The sequence below is a fragment of the Rhincodon typus genome, unplaced genomic scaffold (assembly GCF_021869965.1).
Source record: "Rhincodon typus isolate 14 unplaced genomic scaffold, sRhiTyp1.1 hic_rhity00001983, whole genome shotgun sequence".
NCBI classification, from domain to species: Eukaryota; Metazoa; Chordata; class Chondrichthyes; order Orectolobiformes; family Rhincodontidae; genus Rhincodon; species Rhincodon typus.
In genome coordinates, this window is record NW_025967621.1 from 1 (window position 1) to 25,000 (window position 25,000).

The 25,000-nt window shown below is 40.2% G+C and overlaps 1 protein-coding gene across 1 annotated transcript; it reads left to right on the top strand.

Annotated features, from left to right (window-relative positions):
• Positions 1-1,441: 1,441 nt before the first annotated feature.
• Positions 1,442-24,995, top strand: LOC109937896 (ubiquitin-protein ligase E3B; the record flags this gene model as incomplete). The annotated part of the gene is made up of 12 exons (XM_048592893.1): positions 1,442-1,578; positions 4,929-5,043; positions 7,456-7,555; positions 8,447-8,566; positions 11,209-11,385; positions 12,388-12,498; positions 15,966-16,103; positions 18,298-18,363; positions 19,117-19,175; positions 20,098-20,280; positions 20,560-20,671; positions 24,936-24,995. Coding segments are annotated over 12 exons (1,378 nt in total), but the record flags the coding sequence as incomplete, so codon positions are not given.
• Between the last annotated feature and the right edge of the window lie 5 nt (positions 24,996-25,000).

Genomic DNA, 25,000 nt, shown 5'->3' on the forward strand with positions numbered 1-25,000 from the left:
GCCCAAAACGTCAGCAACGTCAGCTTTCCTGCTCCTCTGATGCTGCTTGGCCTGCTATGTTCATCCAGCTCTACACCTTGTTATCTCAGATTCTCCAGCATCTGCAGTTCCTACTATCTCTGGTTAAAAAGGTGTTTGGCACGCTTGCCTTTATTGCTCAGTGCTTTGAGTATAGGAGTTGGGAAGTCATTTTGAGGTTGTACAGGGCATTGGTGAGGCCTTTTCTGGAATACTGAGTCCCATTCTGGTCACCCAGTTATAGGAAGGATGTTATCAAGCTGGAGAGAGTTCAGAAGAGATTTACCAGGGTGTTGTCAGGTATGAAAAGTTGAGTTATAAGGAAAGGCTGGATAGGCTGGGACTTTTTTCATTGAAACGTAGGAGGTTGAGAGACGAACTATTAGAAGTTTATAAAATAATGAGAGATATCGATACAGTTAATGTTAATTGTCATTTCCCTCGGACGGGGGATTTCATGACTGGGGGCACATTTTTAAGGTGAGAAGAGAAAGATTTAAAAAAGACATGGGGAACAAATTTTTTGCACAGAGGATGGTTCATGTGTGGAATGAACCTCCTGAGGAAATGGTGGATGTGGGTACAATTACAGAGTTTAAAAAAACATTGGGATTAGTAAATGAATAGGAAAAGTTTGGAGGGATCCGGGCCAGGCGGGTGGGATTAGTTTAGTTTGGGATTATGTTTGGCATGGATTGCTTTGACTGAAGGATCTGTTTCCATGCTGTATGACTGTGTTCATACCAGAGCCAGCCATTCTCAGAATGTACTGGAGACTGGTAAATTTATGTCCTGATCTTATAAAGTATGTTTTTGCAAGCACTCAGACCAATTATTGTTACTAGCTTTTCCAATCAAATTTGAGTAACTGACCCAGTATTGGCTACCTCATCACGTCCCTTTTCATTGCAGCAAGCCTATGAAATGAGAGCAACATTGCAGGTTTGTAGAAATCCTTCAGTCTATTCATTTTTAAAAAGGTGTTCCTGGCACAGTGCAGTTTCAAGGAGTGAGCAGATTTAATCTTATGAATCAAAATTTTCAAACATTGGAGACAAATTATGTTTTTGAAATCAAAGGTTTCTTGTGACTTGCTGTTGCAGCATGTCTATCATTGGCAGTAAGTATGACCTTAAAGCCCAGCTGGAAATTGTTTTCTCATGAAAAATGGGTCAATTGGCTCATTATGTTGACAAAGTCACAATATTAGTGCTTATCATTTAATCCTTAATACCTGTACTAGTTAGAGCTCTGATCATATTTCCTTACCCCTTCTTGAGAAACCCCAGCTCCTACTGGTTGTGTTTCATGGTTCATTTGATAGTTGTTTAGTGTAACTCTGGGTAATCCTTTAACTTTTCTTCTGCCTTTTCATCCTACCCCTTCACCCGTTGTCCGCTGCCGCCTCTGCTATTAAAATAAGTTCTAACTATTATTGCAGGATTTTGGATGATATTGAAGTGTATGAGGAGCAAGTCTCATTCAAACTGGAAGAGCTGGTCACCATCTCCTCCTTCCTGAATAATTTTGTATTTAAAATGATCTGGGATGGCATTCAGGGTGAGTCTATTTACATAATACCAAGAGTTGTAATTAGTCTATCATAGTGAAGTCCTAATTAGGTTTTTGGAAATACTGGGGACTGTATTCACATTTAACCATTGAGTCCTCAGCTGCAAGGCCAGTGCTGTGCTGAGAGATTGAGTAGAATGAACCCGTACTCTCAGCAGTTTGGAAGAATGCACGGTGATTTGTTTGATATCTTAGAGAATTAATTCAAAGGTTTAACAGGATAAATACTGAGATTCCTGTTTATCACTGAGAAGAGAAATACCTTCTTTCAGTTTTGAGAGTTTTTTAAATTATGCAGTATGGGATATGGGCATTGTTGGCTGGGCCAGCAATTATTGCCCGTCCCTAGTTGCCTATTAGAAGGTGGTGATGAGCTGCCTTCTTGAACCACTGCAGTCCATGTGTTGTAGGTTGACTCGCAATGCCCTTAGGGAGGGAATCCCAAGATTTTGACGCAGTGACATTGAAGGAGCGATGATAATTTTCCAAACCAGGATGGTGAGAGGCTTGGAGGAGAATTTGCAGGTGGTGGTGTTCCCATTTATCTATTGCCCTTGTCCTCTAGATGCAAGTGGTTGTGGGTTTGGAAGATGCTGTCTAAGGATCTTTGGTGAATATCTGCAGTGCATTCTGTAGATAGTAGCAGTAATATGTACTCAGGATTGGTGGTGTAGGGCTTGGATGTAGTGCCAATCAAGCGGCTGCTTTGACCTGGATGATGTGAAGCTGCTTGAGTGTTGTTGGGGCTGCATTCATCCAGGCCAATGGGGAACATTCCATCACACTCCTGACTTGTGCCTTGTAATGGTGGACTGGCTTTGGGGAGTCACGAGGTGAGTTACTTCCTACAGTATTGCTATCCTCTGACTTGCTCTTGTAGCCACTGTGTTTATGAGGCGAATCCAGTTGAGTTTCTGGTCTACGGTAAACCCTAAGGATGTTGATGGTCGGGGATTCAGTGATGGTAACACCATTGAATGTCAAGGGCCAGTGTTTAGATTGTCTCTTATTGGAAATGATTATTGTCTGGCATTTATGTGGTTACCTGCCACTTGACAGCCCAAGCCTGGAAATTGTCCAGATATTGTTGCGTTTGAACATGAATTGTTTCAGTATCTGACAAGTCACGAATGGTGCTGAACCTTGTGCAATTATCAGCGAACATCCCCCACTTCCGACCTTATCATGGCAGGAAGGTCATTGATGAAGCAGCTAAAGATGGTTGGCCCTAGGACACTAGCCTGAGGAGCTTCTGCAGTGGTGTCCTGGAGATGAAATGACTGACCTCCAGCAGCACAACTGTCTTCCTGTGTGCCAGGTATGACTCTCTGGGCAGAGAGTTTGCCCCTGATAATGATTGATCCCAGTTTTACAAGGGCTCCCTGATACCACAGTTGGTTGAATGCAACTTTGGGGTCAAGGGCTGTCACTCTCATCTCACTGCTGGAATTCAGCTCTTTTGCTCATGTTTAAACTGAGGCTGTAATGAGGTCACGAGAACCCAAACTGGGTATCCAAGAGCTGTTAATTACCAAGGAGGTGTTGCTTGATAGCACTGTTAATGACAATTTCTACCACTTCTCTGATGATTAAGAGTAGACTGATGGGGCGGAAGTTGGCTGGGTTGGATTTGGCCTGCTTTTTGTGTACAGGACATATCTGGGCAATTTTCCACATTGTCGGTTAGATACTAGTGTTGTAACTGTACTGGAAGAGCTTGGCTAAAGCACTTCTGTGGTGGACTGAGATCAACAGATTCTTGGGCAATCAGGGAATCTATAATTGTTAAAATAAGGCACGAAAGAGGCGTTGAGGTGGAAGATTAGTCATGATCTTATAGATTGGCAACTTAGGCTCAAGAAGCAGTTTGGCCTTCTCCGACCCCAGTTTCTCTGTGTTCCTATATTGTGGCAAGGGTATCCTTTAACATTTTGAACTTTGTGTTGAAATAAACAAGAAACAGTCATTTCACTTCTGAAACCCGACATTGAATTCTGTCCAGGCTAAGATATTGATGATGTTGATGTGAGTATCTCTCGGCTGTTGGCTCTTCTCTGTGAAATTAATTTGGATGAGTCCCTTATCTGTTTGTTAATGAACACAAGTACGTGATACAGGCTGCTTTTACATTGGATTACTTGATCCTTAAAAAAATCATGTCCATGCATCTACAGCTATATCTGTTTCCCCAAGAAATACATTTTAATACATCTGAAATTCCCGATACTGTTACATTCCAATCTACAGAGATTTTATGGATTTTTCGGTGCTGCCAGGTATTGTTGAGGCCTCAGTATTTTTCACCTGCTGAAGGGTGTTTTTACCAAAAATAAACTTTTGTTAAAACATGTTTAGTTACTAGTAAATAACCTTGCATAACTCCATTAAATCTGAATAAAATGATAAAGTTTGGGCAGAGCTACATCTGACAACATTGAGCTCTACATTTAGCGATCTATTGCGCTGCTGTGCAAATTGGACAGATCCAATACGCAGACAAGTTTTCTTTTTTTAAAAAAAACCTCATCATGCCATTCCCAAAGAGCAAAAGATAAACTTACTCCAAAGTAATATGAGCACAGCAATGAACACTGAGAAATTAACTCAGTACCAATTCCTATGGGCCATATTCTTAGAGGCAAGCAGATTAATGTCTGAATTTATCCAACAAATGGATGTTTCTGTTAATCTGAGGAAATTCAGACCAGCTTTTTTTGAATTGTTTGTGAGTTTTATTCTTATTCTTGCAAACATGCGTATGAATGAAGAGCAGAGATAGGCCATTTGGCCCCTTAAGCTTCCTCTGTCATTTGATAAGATCATGGCCAATCTAATTAAGGTTTCTCCTTTCTTTTCCACCTCCTATTTCCTTTGACTCCCTTGTCAGCCAAGAATCCATTTAACTTGGCCTTAAAAGTACTGATTTACATTTCCTCCACCACTTACTGGGGAAGGAAATTCCACAGAGTTGCAACCCTCTGAGAAAGAAATTCTCTACCTTAATTGGGAGACTGCTTGTTTTTAAGCTGTACATCTTAACTAGAGTCTCTCCCACAAGAGGAAACATCCTTTTGACATCTATTCTAATGAGGCCCCTCAGGATCTTATGTTTTAATTAAAATCACCACTTATTCTTCTAAGCTCCAATTGGTTTAGGCCCAGCTTGTCAAACAGTCTCTCCTAAGTTAGCCTCTACATCCCATGAGTCAATCCAGTGGACTTTCTCTGACCTATATTGTCTACCAACTTAATCAGTATTTTGTTGTTAAAGGAGAAAAGATGGAAATGAAATTAGGCTAAATCTAGACCTAAATCTAGATTTTTTTTTGGATCTCTAGAAAATGCAAATGGAGACCAACTGGAGCTGTTTCATTCTGTTCACGGGTGGCTCATGACACTGTACGAGCGAGACTGTCGACGGCGCTTTGCTCCTGAGGATCATTGGCTACGCAAGTAAGCAAACAGTGAACTCTTGACACAGTGGGTGAGAGAGCAGTACATTTGGCTGCAGTTTTTTTCTCCAAAAAAATAATGCAAGCACCAGTCAGATGGCTGACCTTTCCTGTCTTGAATGCAGCCTGCTGCCTGACTTACTTTTTATTTTAAATGGCTAGATGTGACAATAAATGTCTTGTGGAAATTACGAAGAGTGAACAGGTACTGAAAACTCAATGGGCTGGAAATTACGTTCGGTGCTGGTGTGTTTCCTGGTGTGGCAGGTGGCCCATGTAAAATCTTACATGAGAGTGAGGAAGGCCACGGGTGGTCTGTCTGCCCTTGAGCCTAGTGAGGCCCTAAGTTAAAGGTCACTAAAGTGCCTCATCACACCACCACTTTTAGTTTACCTGCAGCACGGAGATGCCTATACTTCCAGCAGCTTTAAATGACAAGCAGCTTGACCTCCTTTTGGGAGTGCCCTGAGCCCATCTTTAGGCTTCCTCCCAACTGCCCCACTGGCCTGTTGAACCTGACTTTTCACCGCCTTACTGAGATCCATCCCCATGTTGGGGACTGCCTATAGTCCCAGCAGTGGCAGTCATGCCCACTTGGTGCTGCTGGGATGGTTGGCTGATAGTTCTCTATTGCCGAAGTTCCTTTCTGATAAAACACCTTAAAATGGTAGACATTGGGGCCAGAGTTAAATTGCTTTGGGGCTGTCATCAGGCTTGGGCCCTGCCCCTTGATTTTCCAGTGAGGTGAGTGGCGTTGACAGGGACCATAGTCTCCCATAAAGTTTAGCTTGTTAATAAAATTGAAACTGAACAATCGCTGACTAGTGTGATATTGCAAGATTAAAAATTAGTGCAGTACATCTATGCACGTAGAGGTCACCAGCACAAAACAACCTTGTGGGATGAGGCATCAACTTCAAGAGAAATGGAAAATCATCCTTGGGGAAGATTACAGAAAATCTACTGAGTTTAGATTCCATTGGAAGAGGGATGTGAATGCTGTCAACATCATTTCTAGTTGGTACAAAGTACACAAGTGCAAAGAGGCTCTCTTAAAGTGACTGAAAGCAGCAGAGCCAGTCCCTGGAAGTCTCCTGGAGATTTCAACCAGAACTGTCATCCAGGACTTGGGAAGGCAGCAATGGAGGTTAGGGCTGATGAGGAGGAGCTTCCCCTCACTGGTGGTGTCCTATCAGTCATCATTCCTTCATCATCTGGCGAGGGTCTCTTGCTGAGGGCCAGGGATGTTGCTATACTAGTTATCCTGTTCCTGCTGCTCCCTTTGCTCCCTCCTTATTGAAGTTTCAGGAATGCAGCAGCAGCTGGGCACGGCCACTCAGCCCTGAGTTGGGTTCCTCTCTGGGCAGCATAGCAGTTAGAGGGGGCCAGGCTGCAAACTGGCAGCCAAGGTCTTAGTCTTACAGTGTGGAAACAGGCCCTTTGGCCCAACAAGTTCTCACTGATCCTCAGAGCATCCCACCCAGACTCATTCCCCTTTAATGCACCTAATCTACACATCCCTGAACACTATGGGCAATTTACCATGGCCACTGCAACTGGCCTGCACAATTTGGGACTGGAGGAAACTGGAGCACCTGGAGAAAACCTACGCACACACAGGGAGAATGTGCAAACTCCACACAGACAGTCACCCGAGTGTGGAATCGAACCCAGGCCCTTGGCACTCTGACGCAGCAGTGCTAACCAGTGAGGCACTGTGCATTCCAAAATTATTGTTCCTAAAACAAGTCTTAGAATTGTGTTATTTCCTTCCATGCTATTCCACATTTTATTTGTGTTGATTAAAAAGTTCTTTGTAACTAATTTAATTATTGATGAATTATGACCTGGTGAATGTCCTTCATGTTCCTGAGTGGAAGTGCTGTTGGTAATGGGGCACACATTCTTTCATGATAAAGGAGCTGTTGCAGAGCATTTCCAGAACTGTTTGGCGAAATAGGTCTATATAATTTCATAGCTTTCCTAACTGGAACAGTACCCAACCAATTACTAGCAAAAAAAAAATCAGATTAAATGGTCATTCATCATGTTGCAGTTACAGAATAGCTGCCTTGTCAGCTTTTTGGATAGCTTTGCTGCTAAATATTTAATAGTTTGGAGCATTTTGAGACATTTCAACATAATGAGACACACAAAACTTTTCCTGTCTCTTCCAAAAGGTTTCCAACCTTGTTAGAATCTTCAAATGTTCTTTCTGTGGTCTTCCTTAAAAAAACAGTTTTAAATTTTGATTAAAGTACACCTGACACTTTTATTAACATGATGGGAATGTTGATTGAAAGACTGAAATTTTGACTTTCTTTTTGATGAAAGTTTCTTTGTGCTCCTTCCCTGCCAAGATGATTTGGATGTTCTTTATCCAAATGACAAGCTATTTGTCTTATTCATAAAGGGATCTGAAACCTAGCCTGATATTCCAGGATTTGGATAAAGGAAAGAAGAGAGCCCAGTTACTATTGCAGTATATCCCACACACAATTCCACACAAAAATGTAAGTACTGTTATGAGTAATGACAAGATTTGTAAGAATAGTCCCATTTAATTGAACTGTCAATCTAACAACAAATCTCATCAGTACCCTGGCTGTTGCCTTGAGCAATTTTCCAGTAACTTTTACAATAATATTTTTGCCTATTACTTTTTTGATTTGTTAAAATATTGCAGTTAGCTGATCTAGCACATTGTGCTACGTTATTAATGGTCTTGCTGGAGTTACTGAATCAATGCTGCTATTTTAAGTGGGCTGCCAGTAGTGTTTATGGCTTAACCACTTCAGTATTATCATTCACTTCAGTCAGATAAATGGTTCATCCTAAAGCAATAGTATGTGCTCTGCAATATCATTCACTTAAACAACCAATGTACTTATCTTGTATTGATGTCAATACATCATACTTGAACTGCATTATCTGTTTGCATGGAAGGGACCTTCCTGGTAAATGATGGGAATTGTCGCACAAGCAAGAGTGACCCAGATTTCATTCTTCACAAAAGTCCTTTATTTTAAGCAGGGCAAAGAAGAAAGATGACAGAAGAAATAATAGAGATTGCATCATTTAAAAAAAAATACAGCATGGTCATTGCCTTTCTGTCTTTTATTGTATGCATTTTGACAATCTTAATTTTGATGTACTCAAAATATGTAAATCCAAGCTCTTTCCATTCTGTGATATGCTGTCAGATGGTTACTCATTAATCATGGTAATAATATTCAGAATTGTAGAGGGGGAAAAACCACTTTGAAGATTTATTTCAAATTTCACTGAAAGTTTATTACAGTTTATCAAATAATCATTTGACAGTGATGTAAAAAAAATTACTACATCTATTTCTAAGTTGTTTTGCTGATTGAATGAAACTTGCTTGTCCTTTCTGTTGTCAGAGGGTGCTACTTTTCCGGAACATGGTAACAAAGGAAAAGGAGGCACTTGGATTGGTGGAGACGAGTTCTGCGTCTCCTCATGTCATCCACATCACAATACGCAGATCCCGAATGCTTGAGGTAACATACCTGGATATGATGCATTGTGCTTTGCTTTAACACACTTGAATTTTAATATTCCCACTGTTAGGCTTTCTTTTCTCTATTTTACAGGTACAGTAAAGAGATCAAGACAGTCCCCAAATTTTCTTAGATAATATCTAAATTTGGTACTTTAGTCATACTTTTTTGTTTAAACTTTTAGTCACAGGTTTTGATTTATAGTTTTATTTTTCTGGTTTTTGTTTAGAGAAATGTGACATGGGGGCTTTGGGTGTGTGGGGATGAGGAGGAGGAAAACCCTTTGTATTCCTAACCAATCTTAATGACAAAAGCATGCAGACAAATTTGAAATATGAACATATTTTCTAAGGTTCTGTACATATTGCTCTATAGTAGCAGTAGAATAACTGAGTTAACCGTTAGTACATGGAATTGTGTAATTCACCAATTCAGTGGCCGCAATATTAGTTCTTGGGGGTTTTTGACATTAAATAATTCGGTTAATCATATTTCTAGAAAAATAAATTTGACATTAAGCTTACAAATACAATGTCTGTGTAAATACTGTAGTGACAAGAGATGTAGGGACGTATGATAACGTAGACTGGATTCTGCTGTGGAATATTTAATCTGTGTGCTAGAAGGCAGGCAGCTGCTGTTGGAAAAGTATCAGATGAATTGCTATTTGGGCTTGATATACCACACCTGCGATCCTGAACCACTGCAATATTAGTAATCCATCTTTAATCCTGAACAGAACAGAATGTTATTACACTTCTGTTTGAAGCGAGTTTATAAGATGAAAATTGATTCTCAGGCTACTGCCATTATTGCTTGGAAACTTAACAATGGACTATGCCAGGAACCAGGGGACAGGAGAGTACATCAGGGCCCAATAACAGGGGCAGAGGGCTCCGGGAGGTCCGCTGTGCTCGGGTTGAAGTCAGGGTCCTAGGTCAGGAGCAGCATGGGACTCATGATTTCCTGCCATGGGAATCTGACACAAATAGAGCCCAAATTGACAACGTATACGTGGCTTTAGACCATGATGTGCACTTTAATGCCCACACTAGGTTGCTCAACAGCCATTCTCGTCAATATTGTTTAGATTCTGTATCAAAGGTTAATGAAATGTGTGTGTTAGCAGGGATTTCAGTGCCTGATGAGTTCCTTAGTCTGAATGGAAGGGAAGGGAAACCCTGTTGGGACCCTTAGGGTTTCCAAGAAGCATGGTTTTGGTAAAACACATTAAATTACCCTGAGAATGCAGGGATAGCCCTGCCTCTAAATGACAATTTGCCATTTTTCTTAATGGACAGAAGAACTAAGGTGAGCAGTGCTGAAATCCAGGTCCGGAAATATCATAGCAATTGACAAAGATTAAATGGAAGTGCAAAATGCTGCAAAGCCACAAATGATGTCAAAGTGAGCTAAATAATCAGCTCAGCTCTATTACCTAGTGCCAATCTCCTACCTTTTCCCCATATTCCTGCACACCATTAATATCCAAAGAACCATCCAACGCTGTCTTGAATGCTTCAATTAAACCTGCCTCCATCACGTTTCCGGACAGTGAATTCCATATCCTAAAATCCCACTGTATGAAAACGTATTTTCTCACCTACTTCATTTGCACATCACTTTAAATCTATTCTCCCGTCATCTTATTTAATTTACAAGCAGAAAAAAGGTTTTCCCTATCTACTCTGTCTAGCCCACTTATGATTTTGAAAACCTCAATCAGCTCTCTTCTTGACCTTTCCTTCAGGAGAACAGTCCCAACTACTTCGATCTGTCGTCATAGTTGAAATTTCTGATGCCTAGAACCATTCTCCTAAATCGCTTCTGCACTCTCTTCAATGCATTCACATCTTTCCTATAATGTGGTGACAAATAATGCAAAAATAAAGGTTAGGAATGCATGTAATGTTCCCAAAAAATACTTGTTTCACTGTACGGAGCTTTAAGGACGAATAGTAAGCATTATATGGCTTGTTAATTTTAACCAAAAAAATGCCCATGAACATACTTTTTTTGAAAGTGTCTCTACAAATTAATGAACCTAGTGCTGATTAATGTTGTAGTCACTGTTCGTTTCATATTTTATGAATCAATCAACCATATATTATCCCTCTTCAGTCCCTAAAACACCTTATATATTATTTGATGTCTCTTAGCTCAATAGTGGCATTCATTGGTTCTGAGCTACAGGTCATGTATTGCACACCTACTCCTTGACTTGACTCTGACACTTCAGTGAAGTACTCCGGGAGTGTTGCATTGTCAGATCTTTTGCATGAGATATCGAATCAAGGTTTCATCTGTTTTTCAGTTGGTTGTAAAAAGTCCTGTAACACTATTTTAATAAGATGAAAGGAGTTGTGTTAGAGTTCTGCCTAACATTAATTTATGAGCAACACCACTTCAATGGAATAAGTGGCAATTTATCTCTGCTGTTTAACAGGATGTTGGTGCGTTCAAGTTGGCAGCTACATTTGTTTAGAAAGCAACAATACTTGTACTTCAGAAGCTATTCAAAGGCTGTGAACTACTTTGGGATGTTTTGGGGATGTGAAGGGCAACAATAAAAGCAGTTCCTTTCACTGTTTTCATTGTTTCTTTCGTAATGAATTGATAACAGATGTTTACTGTGTTTCTAGGATGGGTACGAACAGTTACGGCGACTACCTGTGAACACTATGAAAGGAGTTATCAGAGTGAAATTTGTCAATGATCTAGGAGTGGATGAGGCTGGGATTGATCAGGATGGTGTTTTCAAAGAATTTTTAGAAGAAATCATCAAGAAGGTTTTTGACCCTGCTCTGAATCTTTTCAAGGTAAATCATTGTTTGGATAAAATGTGGAAGAAAATGCAAAGTCAGAAGTCACACGACACCAGGTTATAGTCCAACAGGTTTATTTGAAATCACAAGCTTTCAGAGTGCTGCCCCTTCATCAGGTGAAGTGGCACTTTACCTGATGAAGGAGCAATACCGTGAAAGCTTGACTTCAGATAAACCTGTTGGACTATAACCTGGTGTCGTGTGACTTCTGACTTTGCCCACCCCAGTCCAATGCTGGCACCTCCACATCGAAGAAAATGCAAATCAAAGAATATACTTTATATCTCTTATTCTGTCTCTTGAAGTTTATTTCCCCCTCCCTCATGTGCCATCTGCATGACAGCTCAGTGGTTAGCACTGGTGCCTTACAGCATCAAGGACCTGGGTTCAATTCCAACCTCAGGCGACTGTGTGTGTGTGTATGGAGTTTGCATATTCATCCCATGTCTGCGTGCGATTCCTCCAGGTGCTGTGATTTCCACCCACAGTCCAAAGATATGCAGATTGGGTGGATTGGCCATGCCAAATTGCCCTAGTGTCCAGGGATGTGCAAGCTAGGTGGGTTAGCCATGGTAAATGTAGAGTTGCGAGGTTAAGATAGGGGTGTGGTATTGGAGGGTTGGTGTAGACTTGATGGGCCGAATGTCCTGCTTCCACGGGGATTCTATGAATATATGAAATTTGGTGGATTGTTTTTGCTTTCCCCATATGCTACTCAACTGTACCTCAACCCTACTTGCTCTTGCTTGCTCTCTCTATCTGTCCCCTCCTTCCCTCCCTCTTCCTCCCCTCTCTTGCCCTCCCCTCCTCTCTTCCCTCTCCTTCCTCTCCTTCTTATGCCTCCTGTGCTCTCTGAATATTGGGTGATCTGTTCTCATTTACCCAGGTTAACTTTTTTATCTATGTGCTACTAAACTGTATCACATTGATTAAAAGTATTACAACTGTAGTGCAGTTCTTCCCTGCATAGTTTTTAGTTTGTTTTCCCTCTTGCAGACTACCAGTGGAGATGAGCGACTGTACCCGTCCCCCACCTCTTACATCCACGAGAACCACTTGCAGCTGTTTGAATTTGTTGGAAAGATGCTTGGAAAAGCTGTCTATGAGGTACAAATAGAGCTGTCAAACTTTGTATGAAGCAATGCTGGTTAATGATTTGGCCCACAGAATGAGTAGAATAGCTTTCTAAAAGCTAAAATTGATTTGTTAATGGTTGTCAGGCCTGATGGTCATTTTATGCCTGTGAAAAATCTGCATTTATGTTCTGTTTGCTTTTATTTTGTTTGAATGGCTACAGTACCAACCATTAAAACTACAGGAATATGAATTGCATTGAAGATGTGTTGATGCCAAGCCCACTCATAGAGTCATACAGCATGGAAACAGACCCTTCGGACCACCTTGTCCTCTCCGACTAGACATCTCAATCTAAACTAGTCCCATTTGCCAATGTCTGACCTAAAGCCTCTAAAATCTTCCTATTCATGTACCCATCCAGATGCCTTTTGAATGTTGTAATTGTACCTACCTCCAGCATTTCCTCTGACAGCTAGTGGTATTATCGCTGGACTGTTAATCCAGAGACCCAGATAATGTTCTGGGGACCTGCGTTGAAATCCCACCATGGCAGATGGTGGAATTTGAATTCAATAAATATTTGGAATTAACAATCTAATGATGACCATGAGTCCACTGTCAATTGTTGGAAAAACCCATCTGGTTCACTAATATCCTTTAGGGAAGGAAACTGCCATCCTTACCTGGTCTGGCCTACATGTGACTCCAGACCCACAGCAATGTGTTTGACTCTGAACTGCTGTCTGGGCAATTAGGGATGGGCAATAAATGCTGCCTAGCCAGCTACACCCTCATCCCGTGAATGAATAAAGGAAAAAAAAGCTTGTTTTATACACGCACCACCCTCTGCATGGAATAGTCACCCCTCAGGTCCTTTTTAAATCTTCCCCTCGCACCTTAAACCTGTGCCGTCCAGTTTTGGACTCCCCCACCTTGGGAAAAAGACTTAGGCTATTCACCCTATCCATGCCCCTCACGATTTTATAAACCTCTGTAAGGTCATCCCTCAGCCGTTGACACTCTGGGGCAAAAAGCCCCACCCTCTTCAGCCTCTCCCTATAACTCAAACTTTTCAGTCCTAGCAACATCCTTGTAAATCTTTTCAGGTTTAACAACATGCTTCCTTATAGAAGGGCGACCAGAATTGTATGCAGTATTCTAAAAGTGGCCTCACCAACGCCTGTACAGCCACAACATGAGATCCCAACTCCTATACTCAGTGTTCTGACCAAAGAAGGCAAGTGTGCCAAATGCCACCTTCACCACCCTGTCTACCTGCACCTTCACTTTCGAGGAATTATGCTGCTGCACCCCTACGTCTTTTTGTTTGGCAACACTCCCCAGGGCCCTACCATTAAGTGTATAAGTCCCGCCCTGGTTTGTCTTACCAAAATACAATGCCTCACATTTATCTAAATTAAACTCCATCTGCCAGTCCTTGGCCCATTGGCCCATCAGATCAATTTCTTGTTGTACTCTGAGATAATCTTCTTCCCTGTCTACTGCACCACCTATTTTGGTGTCATCTGCAAATTTACTAACCATACCTCCTCTCTTCACATCTAAACCATTTATATAAATGACGAAAAGGAGTGGACCCAGCACCGATCCTTGTGGCATACAATTGGTCACAGGCCTCCAATCTGAAAAGCAGGCCTCCACCACCCCCCTCTGTCTCATACCTTCAAGCCAATTTTGTATCCAATTGGCTAGCTCCCGCTGGATCCCATGTGATTTAACCTTACTAACCACTCTACCATGTAGAACCTTGTCATATGCTTTGCTGAAATCCATATAAACAACATCTGCTGCTGTGCCTTCATCAATCTTGTTGTCACTTCTTAAATAATGGCAGCACATCAGCCAATCTCCAGTCCTCTGGCACATCACCCGTAGCTATCAATGATGCAAATATTTCAGCAAGGAGCCCAGCAATTTCTTCCCTAGCTTCCCACCAAGTTCTGGGAAACACCTGATCAGGTCCCAGAGATTTATCTACTTTGTTGCATTTTAAGACCTCTAGCACCCCCTCTTCTGTAAAATTAACACTTTTCAAGACATCACTTTGTATTTCCCCAAGTTCCCCATCTTCCATGTCCTTCTCCACAATAATTACCGACGTGAAATATTTGTTTAGTATCTCATCCATCTCCTCTGGTTTCACAGATAGACGGCCACATTGATCTTTAAGGGACCCTATTCTTTTCCTGGTTACTCTTTTGCCCTTAGTATACTTCTAAAATCTCTTTGGATTCTCCTTAACTCTATTTACCAAAGCTATCTCATGTCCCCTTTTTGCCCTCCTGATTTCCCTCTTAAGTGTACTCCTACTGCCCTCTAGGGATTCCTTTGATTCCAGCTGTCTATACCTGACATATGACTTCCTTCGTATTCTTGATTGAGCCTCAATTTCTCGTCATCCAGCATTCCCAATACCTACCAGCCTTGACCTTCTCACTAACAGGAAAAACTGTCTCTGAACTCTCGTTATCTCATTGTTAAAGGCCTCCCACTTCCCAACTGTCCCGTCACCTGCGAATAGCCTCCCCCATTCAACTTTTGAAAGTCCCAGTCTAATACCATCAAAATTGGCCTTATTCCCATTTAGAACTTCAACTTTTTGATCAGTTCTATACTTTTCCATAGCTATTTTAAAACTGATGGAATTATGATCACTTGCCCTAAAGTGTTCCCTGCTGATACCTTAGTCACTTGCCCTGCCTCCTTCATGTTGCGCAGTCTTACGCTGAGTGAGTGCTGAATGTATGTCTCCTTTAACTCACCCTCCGGTCAATTCAACATCGAAAATTTTTTCAAAAGCTGTACACCAGTCTTCAAATTTGAATTCAGTGATGTTTCTAAGGGCCGTTATCCCAAGGGAAAAATGAGGATTGAAGCTTCAGCAAATGCATGAATTAAAGAGAAATGAACAAATAGGATTTCAAAGAACTCCATAAGAGAAGATGGCACCTTTCAGACTCAAAGGAAACAGCAGTGCTTGCTTTTATATTCTGCCTTTAATATGGTCAGCTTTGCAAAGCATTTTACAGCAGAGAATTGAATTCTGAGCAACAGCGAAAGTTGGAGACAATGGAAATCACAGTTGAAGAAATAGGTTTTTGGGATGTTTTTAAAGAAGGACCAAAATTTATCACAGCTGAATGTGTGTAGAGAGAGAGAAGTTCAAAAAATTCTTCTGCAACCAATGATAGGATGGAAATATAGGAACAAAACAAAGAACTGCAGATGCTGAAGATCTGAAACACAAACAGGAATTGCTGAAGAAACTCAGCAGGTCTGGCAACATCTCTGAAGAAAAAACAGTTAACGTTTCTAATCCAGTGACTCTTCTTCAGATTTCAAGGACTGAAGGATGTAGGCTCGAATTTAAGCTTGAAGTACTTGCAGGGTTTGAATGAGGCAAGCCTGTGGTATTTGTAAGTGAGAACGAAAATTTCCCATACAAATCGAATGTACCCTTTTCTTTTCACCCTTAGGGAATCGTAGTGGATGTCCCATTTGCTTCCTTCTTCCTCAGTCAGGTGCTTGGACATCATCATAGTGCTTTGTACAGCTCAATCGATGAACTTCCATCCCTGGATTCAGAGTTCTACAAAAACCTCACCTCCATAAAGGTAATTGTGGGAACTTATATTTGTGGAAGGAACACTGTTTTACTTTGACATTGTACCACAAAAGACAGAGAAATTAATTGTAATTTAAATTTGCCTCCTATCTGCATGTTATCCTGCATAAATGCTGCTGATAGTCTACAGTGACTCACAGATGTCCAATTTTGAGTTCCTTTTGAGTAAACTAAACTTACGAGTTTGGCATAACTACAGCATTATTATAGAATTACAGTATATGCCTTGCAAGCCAGCCAATGCATTTTCTATGGCAGTGAGGAAGCATACACATTCCTCTGTACTGAGAGAGCTCTGTAATGGAATCAACTGCTTAATGTACTGTTTCATGCCTTTTGTTTTCTGTATCCTCCACATCATCTTTATTTTTATCTTTTGTTTCATTTTATAAGCTTTCATGTTTTCTTTCACTATTTCCCCACATCTTTCTCAATTATATAGTTTTAAAGCATGATGCATAATCTTTATTCAAACAATGGAGATGTTTTGCTATATTAAAGGCATATAAATGCAAATATTAATTAAAGCATTACCAATCAACCATTCTTATTGTGCAGTTTTAAATGTATCATAAGCAATCTTATTTACAAATCCTAGTTGTCCAGCTAACTTTAACTGTATAGGTTTTTGCATCTAAATTAGAAGTTAATGAAAATATGTTCCAAATGAACTATTTGAAATCTCATGACAGGAAATAAGAAAATTTGTCTTTGCCTGAGATATTTGAATTCACCCATTGTGAACACTCATGGGTAGTGTTCGGCTACACAATAATCAAGTACGTGTTGCACATGGGACAAATAGACTGTGTACAAACAGCAATCCTTTTAAGGCAAATGCATACACAACAATCTCAAAGGGACTATGCAGAGCAACAAATGAATCACACACAGTGAAGAAAAATTGGAGGGAATATCGCTGATCACTGTCCTTAAAGTCACCTATCAGGATGCTGTTAGCATGATGTGAAAATCATGTCTTTTTAAAAAAAAAGTTAACCATGAACTTGTATTTGTTGCAAGTTATTCCAAAGAGCAGTTTGGTGTAAAACCTGACCTCAGAGTTAAGATAAAGGCAAAAGAAGAAACTAAGATAAATTTTTACCGATCCTTGCCAGAAATTTTAGGCTTTGCAGCTTTATAATGTGAAATTACTAAAATGAATTTGGAGGGATTACATTGTGATTGTTCAGCTATTTGACATTTGCTGGTGCCAGTTTCTCTTCAGTAACTCAGTGCAGAATCATTACCTTGTATGAACTTTGACCATGAGTATTAGCATGAATTTTAGTCTCATCACACAACCTGATTCTAACTTGAGTGTGCATATTTTAGGTGGGGCTACCGATGAGTGAAAATTCAGGCTAATTTTGGTTTCTCCCTCCCAGCATAGTGGTACTGATATTAATTGTAGAATGTTGTAGATAATCCTGGCTGAGATCAGAGAATTCAGCACAGCTGCCAAAATCAAACTTGGGACTTTGCTACTTTGTGCATCATAGTTCAGTGAACACATTTAGTGAGCAGTTAGTGCTACCAACTGAATTCTTGAGTGTTTTATTGCTCATTCTACATTCCAACATTGATCTGCTGCCATCTTGAACCACTGCAGCCAGAACACTGTGGGTCTCCCTAAGCACATGGACTGCAGCGGTTCAAGAAGGCAGCTCACCACCACCTTCTCAAAGGCAACTAGGGATGGACAGTAAATGCTGGCGAGACACATACCAGGATTGAATTTTTAAAAATTCTTTGGCAACTATTATTTTCAATATAATTTACTGCCAATCTTCATAGACGAGCTGATGCTGGAGTCTAAATTGTTCTACTTGTTTTATATTCAAGAACTCAGATAAAGGGTGAAGATTCATAGTGCAGGACTCCATCAAGGTTGAAAAGAATGAGATAATTAAAATAAGTTGCACAGATTAGTGGACACCAAGCTTGAGTTTTAAAAACCTGTATATCCTGGGAATAAAGGAAGAAAAATGTAATTGGTTGCATATGTTTGAAGAATCTGGGATGGAACGAGTTAGTGGGGGAAGAGTGAGTGGATTTCATTCAGTGAGGATGTACGATGGAGAAAGTTATTGCACATGTTTTTATGCATCTTGAGATCAGAAGAGACTTGAGAGGAACACCGTCTGTTAAAGTAGTGATTATATTTGTATTTGTGTTTGCAGCGATATGATGGAGACATTGGTGACCTTGGTTTGACATTATCCTACGATGAGGATGTTATGGGTCAGGTAATGCTGTCGCAGTTCACAGATAAGTAATAAGTAAAAAATCCAGGGTTTGTACCTGGGCTATAAATTATCAGTGGTATGTGGATCTGCTGTAGGACCAATGGGGTCCTTTCTTAAGAACCAGATCTTCGTGCAATCAACAGCATGCATGGATTTTGGTATCTGTTCTATGATCTGGAGCAAAAGAAAATGTTTAAATCAGAATCAGCATAAAATCTATGAACAGTTCAACCTTTTGGTTTATTATTGCTTAGTAACTTTCTACCTTTCCTGATTCCGACGGTAAAACTGTTAGGTTGGAAATGTAAATCGATTTCTCATTCATCTTGACTCTTCACTAGTTCATTTATTAATGAGTCTTGGCTATTTTGTTGTAGCCCTCAGAATTAGTGCATCTGTGACGGATGAATACCTGGTGAACACGTAAACCCAGAACTTATTGGGTTTACTGTCCAGTCAATGTCAGGATACCTGATTCCTGATTACAATTAATGGCCTCTCTGCCTTTGGATTGGTAAAAGAGTAAGATTAGATGAAGTACTTGCTCCTAATCACTGCTCAGCGACAGTGCTTTGAGAATGCACATATAACGTGGGTGAAGTACTGCAAGGCTTTAGGGCATCTGTGGAAATATTGGCCAGCAACACTCAGCAAATTCAGGAGATTGTTTACTCAGCTTTATTATTGCTGTACAGCTCGGTTAAATTCTGACTTTGCATTGGAATCAGTTTGGTTTTCTTTTTGATTCAACAGCTTGTTTGCCATGAGTTGGTGCCTGGTGGAAAGACTATTGGAGTCACCAACGAAAATAAGTACGTACATCTTTGGCCAAATGCAATTTGGAGTGCATTTCTTCAGGAGCAGTGTGTTGTTAACCCTGTTTCACATTTGAAAATCTATCTTCCATTTTCAAATATAGTTTCTCCTGATGGAAGATGGGATGAGTGGGGGTAGAATATACATGAGAATTCTTTGAATGATTATAATTTGGCTCTGGGTATAACAGTTCAATAGGCTTTATGTCCTTTCCTTGTTCCAGACATTTTTGGAAGTTAACTTAGTTTTGGAAGGTGAGGAGCTGCATTTTTGGACCTGTGTTCTATATGGCAGGGCAGTCTGTTTTCATATCTGTAACGTACTGACAATCCTCCTGCATCATCAGCTGACTAAGCAGTATGTGTGCACAACTAGTCTTTTCTACTGTGTCCAATTCAGGTTAATTACAGCACTTTGAAGCTGTGGGAAATTCATGGCTTGCTTTCCAGATGATTATATCATTTTAGCAGTCATCAGGATCAAATTGGGATATACGTGTTCTTGGTTATAATTCGTCTTATGCAAAAATCTATTCTTTTTAATCATAGATGAGAGCTGATACAATTTGACACTTGGAACAGTCAAAGAGGGCTCTGTACTGCATTTTCTTAAAAATTCTAATATGCAGCAGAGCATCTGTATCATTAAACCCAAGGTATCAACTTGCCTTTGTCTTGTTGCTGACTGCCTTGCTATGCATTGTCAAAATTTTCCAAATTATTCCAGATTTCCAGTAATTGCAGTTTCACTGGTTGCTGTTGCAGCCATACCACCATGCCATTTTGTGCTAACACAGCAGTTCAATTCTTCTGCTTTTCCATTTTTAAGTGTTTGCAGTATCAAAATGCATGTTTTTGGAAGGTTGGGCAGGTTGTTTAGCCCTTTTCAAGTATTAAAGTTTTTGTCATTTACCAACAGAATCAGTTACATCCACCTCATGGCTCATTTCCGAATGCACACTCAGATCAAGGATCAGACAATTGCTTTCATCCGAGGATTCCGGTCCATCATTAACCCTGAATGGCTCCGTATGTTCGCAACTCCTGAGGTGCAACGTTTAATTGCTGGAGACAATGCAGAGATCGACCTGGAGGATCTCAAGTAAGACACATTTTAATAAATTGCAGAAAATTTGTTTTGCTTTTATAATAAAGGGGAGCGTGCTGCTTATTTGCTCACCATTTTTCTTTGTGAAGCCCTTTGTACCTGTAGAAGGAACACATGCATTCTTAGAAAAATTCACTGTCCTGAATTATTGTGGGAAGTGTCACTGGAGACCCAATAGTTTAATATCATGTAATTTTGTGAATAAATGAATTGTGATTTATTTGAGGATTATTTGTGGTCCATGTGTAGTGATTGCCGTTCTTCCCTGTACAGGAAGCATACTGTGTATTATGGTGGTTTCCATGGCAGTCACCGTGTGATTACATGGCTCTGGGATATCTTGGCTCATGACTTCACAGCAGAAGAACGAGCCATGTTTCTTAAGGTTGGTGGATCTCTGGCAGTTAACATTAGCATTTTTAAAAATACTTTCCTGAATCTCTCTTCACCTTCCTCTCCTGATCTCTGTCCTATTTTTCTTTATTTAGACCAGTTTATTCTACAAGATCTCTTGTTCTTGAATAAGGGCTGATATTCTGGGAGTGAAATTTGGCTACAATTGATATGATCATTGTCTAGGTTCGGTATATCAGTGTTCTAATTAGACTGATATCCTGGGCAAGGACCTGAATTTGGTTCTGTCCTGTCAAGGGCATAGACAGGAGATTCTGTGGCAGTTAGCGTAAATTTAGGATGGTTTGTTGCTTTCTTGGTGCTAGGATTAAGGACGTCTCTAAACATTTCAAGCATATTGTTACAGGTGAGATTGAGAAACCAGAAATTATTGTACACATTGGTTAGAATGACATTTTTAGAGAAAATATTAAAGCAATACAGAGTGAATTTAAGAGGTTAGGGAGAAGGTTAAAAAATAGAACCTTGAATGTAGTAATTTCTGATTTACTCCCAACATCAAACTCAAATGAGAGAAGAAACAAAAGGTTAAAGGAGATAAACCAATGGCTAAAGAGCTGGGGTATTGTTCAGGAATTCAGGTTTTTGGACAATTGGAATGACTTTTGGGATAGAAAAGACCTGTTCAAAAAGGATAGGCCTAACCTAAACTGGGAAGGGACCAATATCTTAGCAGGGAGATTTGCTGATTCCATTAAGGGAGACTTTATACTGATAAAGAGGGGAAGTGGAGGAATTCTAAGTAGCTGTGTAAACAGAAGGATTGATGGGCAAGGTTCTGAATGTGAGGAGAGCATGTCAATTAGAAAAGAAAGACAAGAGAGAGTCAGACTATGTAGTAATTCTGAAGAATTGCATTTATTTCTGTGCAAAGGATCTTACAGGTAAGGCTAATGAACTCAGGGCATGTTTACGAACATGGGATTGGAACATCATAGCTATTACAGAAACTTAGCTGAGAGATGGACAAGACTGGCAGCTCAATTTTCTGGGTTTTAGGTGCTATGGGAAGGACAGAAAAGGAGGCAAGAAAGGAGGGGATGTGGTGTTTTTGATAAAGGAATACATTACTGCTGTAGAGAAGATATTTCAGAAAAATCATCCAGTGAAAGTATATGGGTAGAAATTACAAATAAGAATGGAAAGATCACTGATGGGATTGTACTATAGGCCCCCCAATAGTAAGAGGGAAATTGAGAAGCAAATATGTAGGGAGATCTCCGATATATGTAAACATCATAAGGTAGTAATAATGGGGAATTTTAATTTTCCAAACATTGACTGGGGCTACCATAGGGTTAAAGGTTTGGATGGTGAACAGTTTGTCAAATGTGTTCAAGAAAATTTTCTTTATCAATACGTGGATGCTCCTACTATTTCAGGGCAATAAGGTAGGGCAGGTGACTTAAGTAAAAGTGGGGGGACACTTCGGGTCCAGCAATCACAATTCTGTTAGTTTCAAAATGGTTTTGGAAAACGATAAGCCTTCCATAAAAGTTTCAAGTTTTCAATTGGAGTAAGGCGAATTTTAATGGTACGAGACAAGAACTTTCAAAAGTTGATTGGAGTAGACTGTTCGCAGGTAAAAGGACGTCTGACAAGTGGGAGGTGTTCAAAAATGTGATGACAGGAGTTCAGAGGCATTATGAGTGAAGGGTAAGGCTGGTAAGATTAAAGAACAATGGATGAATAAAGGTATTGAGTTTCTAGTCAAGAACAAAAGAGAATCTTATTTTAGATATAGACAACTTGGTTCAATTGAATGTCTTAATCAATATAAAGAGTGTAGGGGCATTCTAAAGAGGGAAATCAGGAAGGCAAAGAGGGGATATGAGATAGCATTAGCAGATACGTTTAAGAATAATGCAAACAGATTCTACAAATACATTAAAAACGAGAAGGTAGGGCCTCTTAAAGATCAAGGAGGTCATCTTTGTGTTGAACCCCAGGAGATGGAAGAGATACTAAATGAATACTTTGCGTCAGTTTTTCCTATGGAGAAAGAAATGGAGTCTAGAGAATGCAGTGAAATAAACTTTGATGCTTTAAACACCATTTGCATTACAGAAGAGGAAGTTCGGGAAGTCTTAGAGAATATAAAGGTGGATAAATCTCCGGTACCTGATCTAACGTATCCCAGAACAATGTGGGAAGTAAGGGAGGAAAAATATTTGCATCATCTGTAACTACAGGTGAAGTGCCTGATGACTGGAGGGTGTCTAATGCTGTACCTTTGTTTAAGAAAGGCTGTTAGGAGAAACAGGGGAACTATAAACCCGTGAGTCTGACTTCGGTTGTGGGTAACTTGTTGAAGGTGATTATAAAAGATAGGATTTCTGGACATTTAGAGAGGCAAAAATTGATTAGGGATAGTCAGCATGGTTTTGTGTGAGTAAAATAGTGTCTCATAAACTTGAGATTTTTGAGGAAGTTACCAAAAAGATTGATGATTGCAGAGTAGTAGACATTGTTTATTTGGATTTCAGTAAAGTCTTTGACAAGGTTCTGCATGGTAGACTAATTAGTAAAGTTACATCACATGGAATTCAGGGTGAGCTTGCCTACTGGATACATAATTGGCTGTACAGCAGGAGACAGAGTAATGGTGGAGAGTTGCTTTTCAAACTGGAGGCCTGTGACCAGCGGTGTTCCACAGGGATTGGTTCTGGGTTCTCTTTTGTTTGTCATTTATATAAATGATTTGGATGAGAATATAAAAGACATGGTTAGTAAGTTTGCAGATGACACCAAAATTGGTGAGGAAGGTTTTCTAAAATTACAAAGGGATCTTGATCAAATGGGTCAATAGGCTGAAAAATGGCAGATGGAGTTCAGTTTGGATAAGTGAGAGCTATTGTATTTTGGTACAACAAACAAAGGTAGGGGTTATACACTTAATGATAGGGCCTACGGTAGTGTTGTAGAACAGAGGGACCTAGGGGTGCAGGTCATAATTCTTTGAAGTTTGCGTGACATATAGACAGAGTGGTTAAAAATGTGTTTGGCACACTTGCCTTCATTGCTCAGTCCTTTGAGTATAGGAGGTGGGAAGTCATGTTGAGGTTGTACAGGACACTGGTGAGGCCTCTTCTGGAAAACCGTGTCCAGTTCTGGTCACCCAGTTATAGGAAGGATATTATCAAGCTGAAGAGGGTTCAGAAGAAATTTACCAGGCTGTTGCCAGCTATGGAAGGTTTGAGTTATAAAGATAGGCTGGGAATTTTTTCACTGGAGTGTAGGAGGTTGAGAGGCGACCTGATAGAAGCTTATAAAATAATGAGGGGTATAGACAGAGTTAATGGTAGTTGTCTTTTCCCTAGGATGGGGAATTTCAAGACTAGAGGTACATACTTTTAAGGTGAGAGGAGAGATTTAAAAACGACACAAGGCAAATTTTATACTCGGAGGGTGGTTCAGTTGTGGAATGAACTTCCTGAAGTACAATTACATTGTTTAAAAGACATTTGGGCAAGTATATGAATAGGAAAAGTTTGGAAGGATACAGGTCAGGAGCAGGCAGGTGGGACAATGGGATTATGTTCGGCATGGACTGGTTGGACCAAAGGGTCTGTTTCTGTGCTGTATGACTCTATAAACACCAACAAAAATATCTTCATATAAAGCTTTTAAACCCCATGATAGCCAGGTTCTGTGCAAGTGTTGTATCTCACAGGATCCTGTGAAGGCTGTCACTTCCTTTCCATGAGCTTGAATCTACACTTGTCTTGAACAGGATTGCTATTCTATAAAGGGAACTTACTGTAGTAATGAAAAAAAAACTCATCATTATTACAATTTTGCAAGTGAAAGGCTCCAATCTAACTTTCAGATATAACCATATTTGAGCACAAGAAATAATAACCTGCTGGCCAGACAGGCTGCTGTCCTGTGCACTGGCAAGCGTACTTCTTTATTTCCACTCACTCAGTACATGTACAACTGACTGTATCTTAGCACAATTTAGAGGTGATGGTCTTGATTTTAATCTGTATTGAAGATGGCCCAATTCTAAATGCACCAGTCTCCACACTCTTTCTCCCTCCAGCTCTTCATTGAAGGAACAGATCCATAACAGAATAATGGTTGGAAAAATAGAGGTTGAACCCTTTGCCAATGTCTTAGTGACTGGGGAGTTTCCAAGGACTGCCATGGCTGCAGCTTGGAATTTATCTTTCCTTTAGGTAAAGCTGCAGTACTAACACAGGCTTTATTTCTTCTTAACTCCCTCATTCCAGTTTGTCACAAGCTGCTCTCGGCCACCACTTCTAGGTTTTGCTTACTTGAAGCCTCCCTTCTCCAT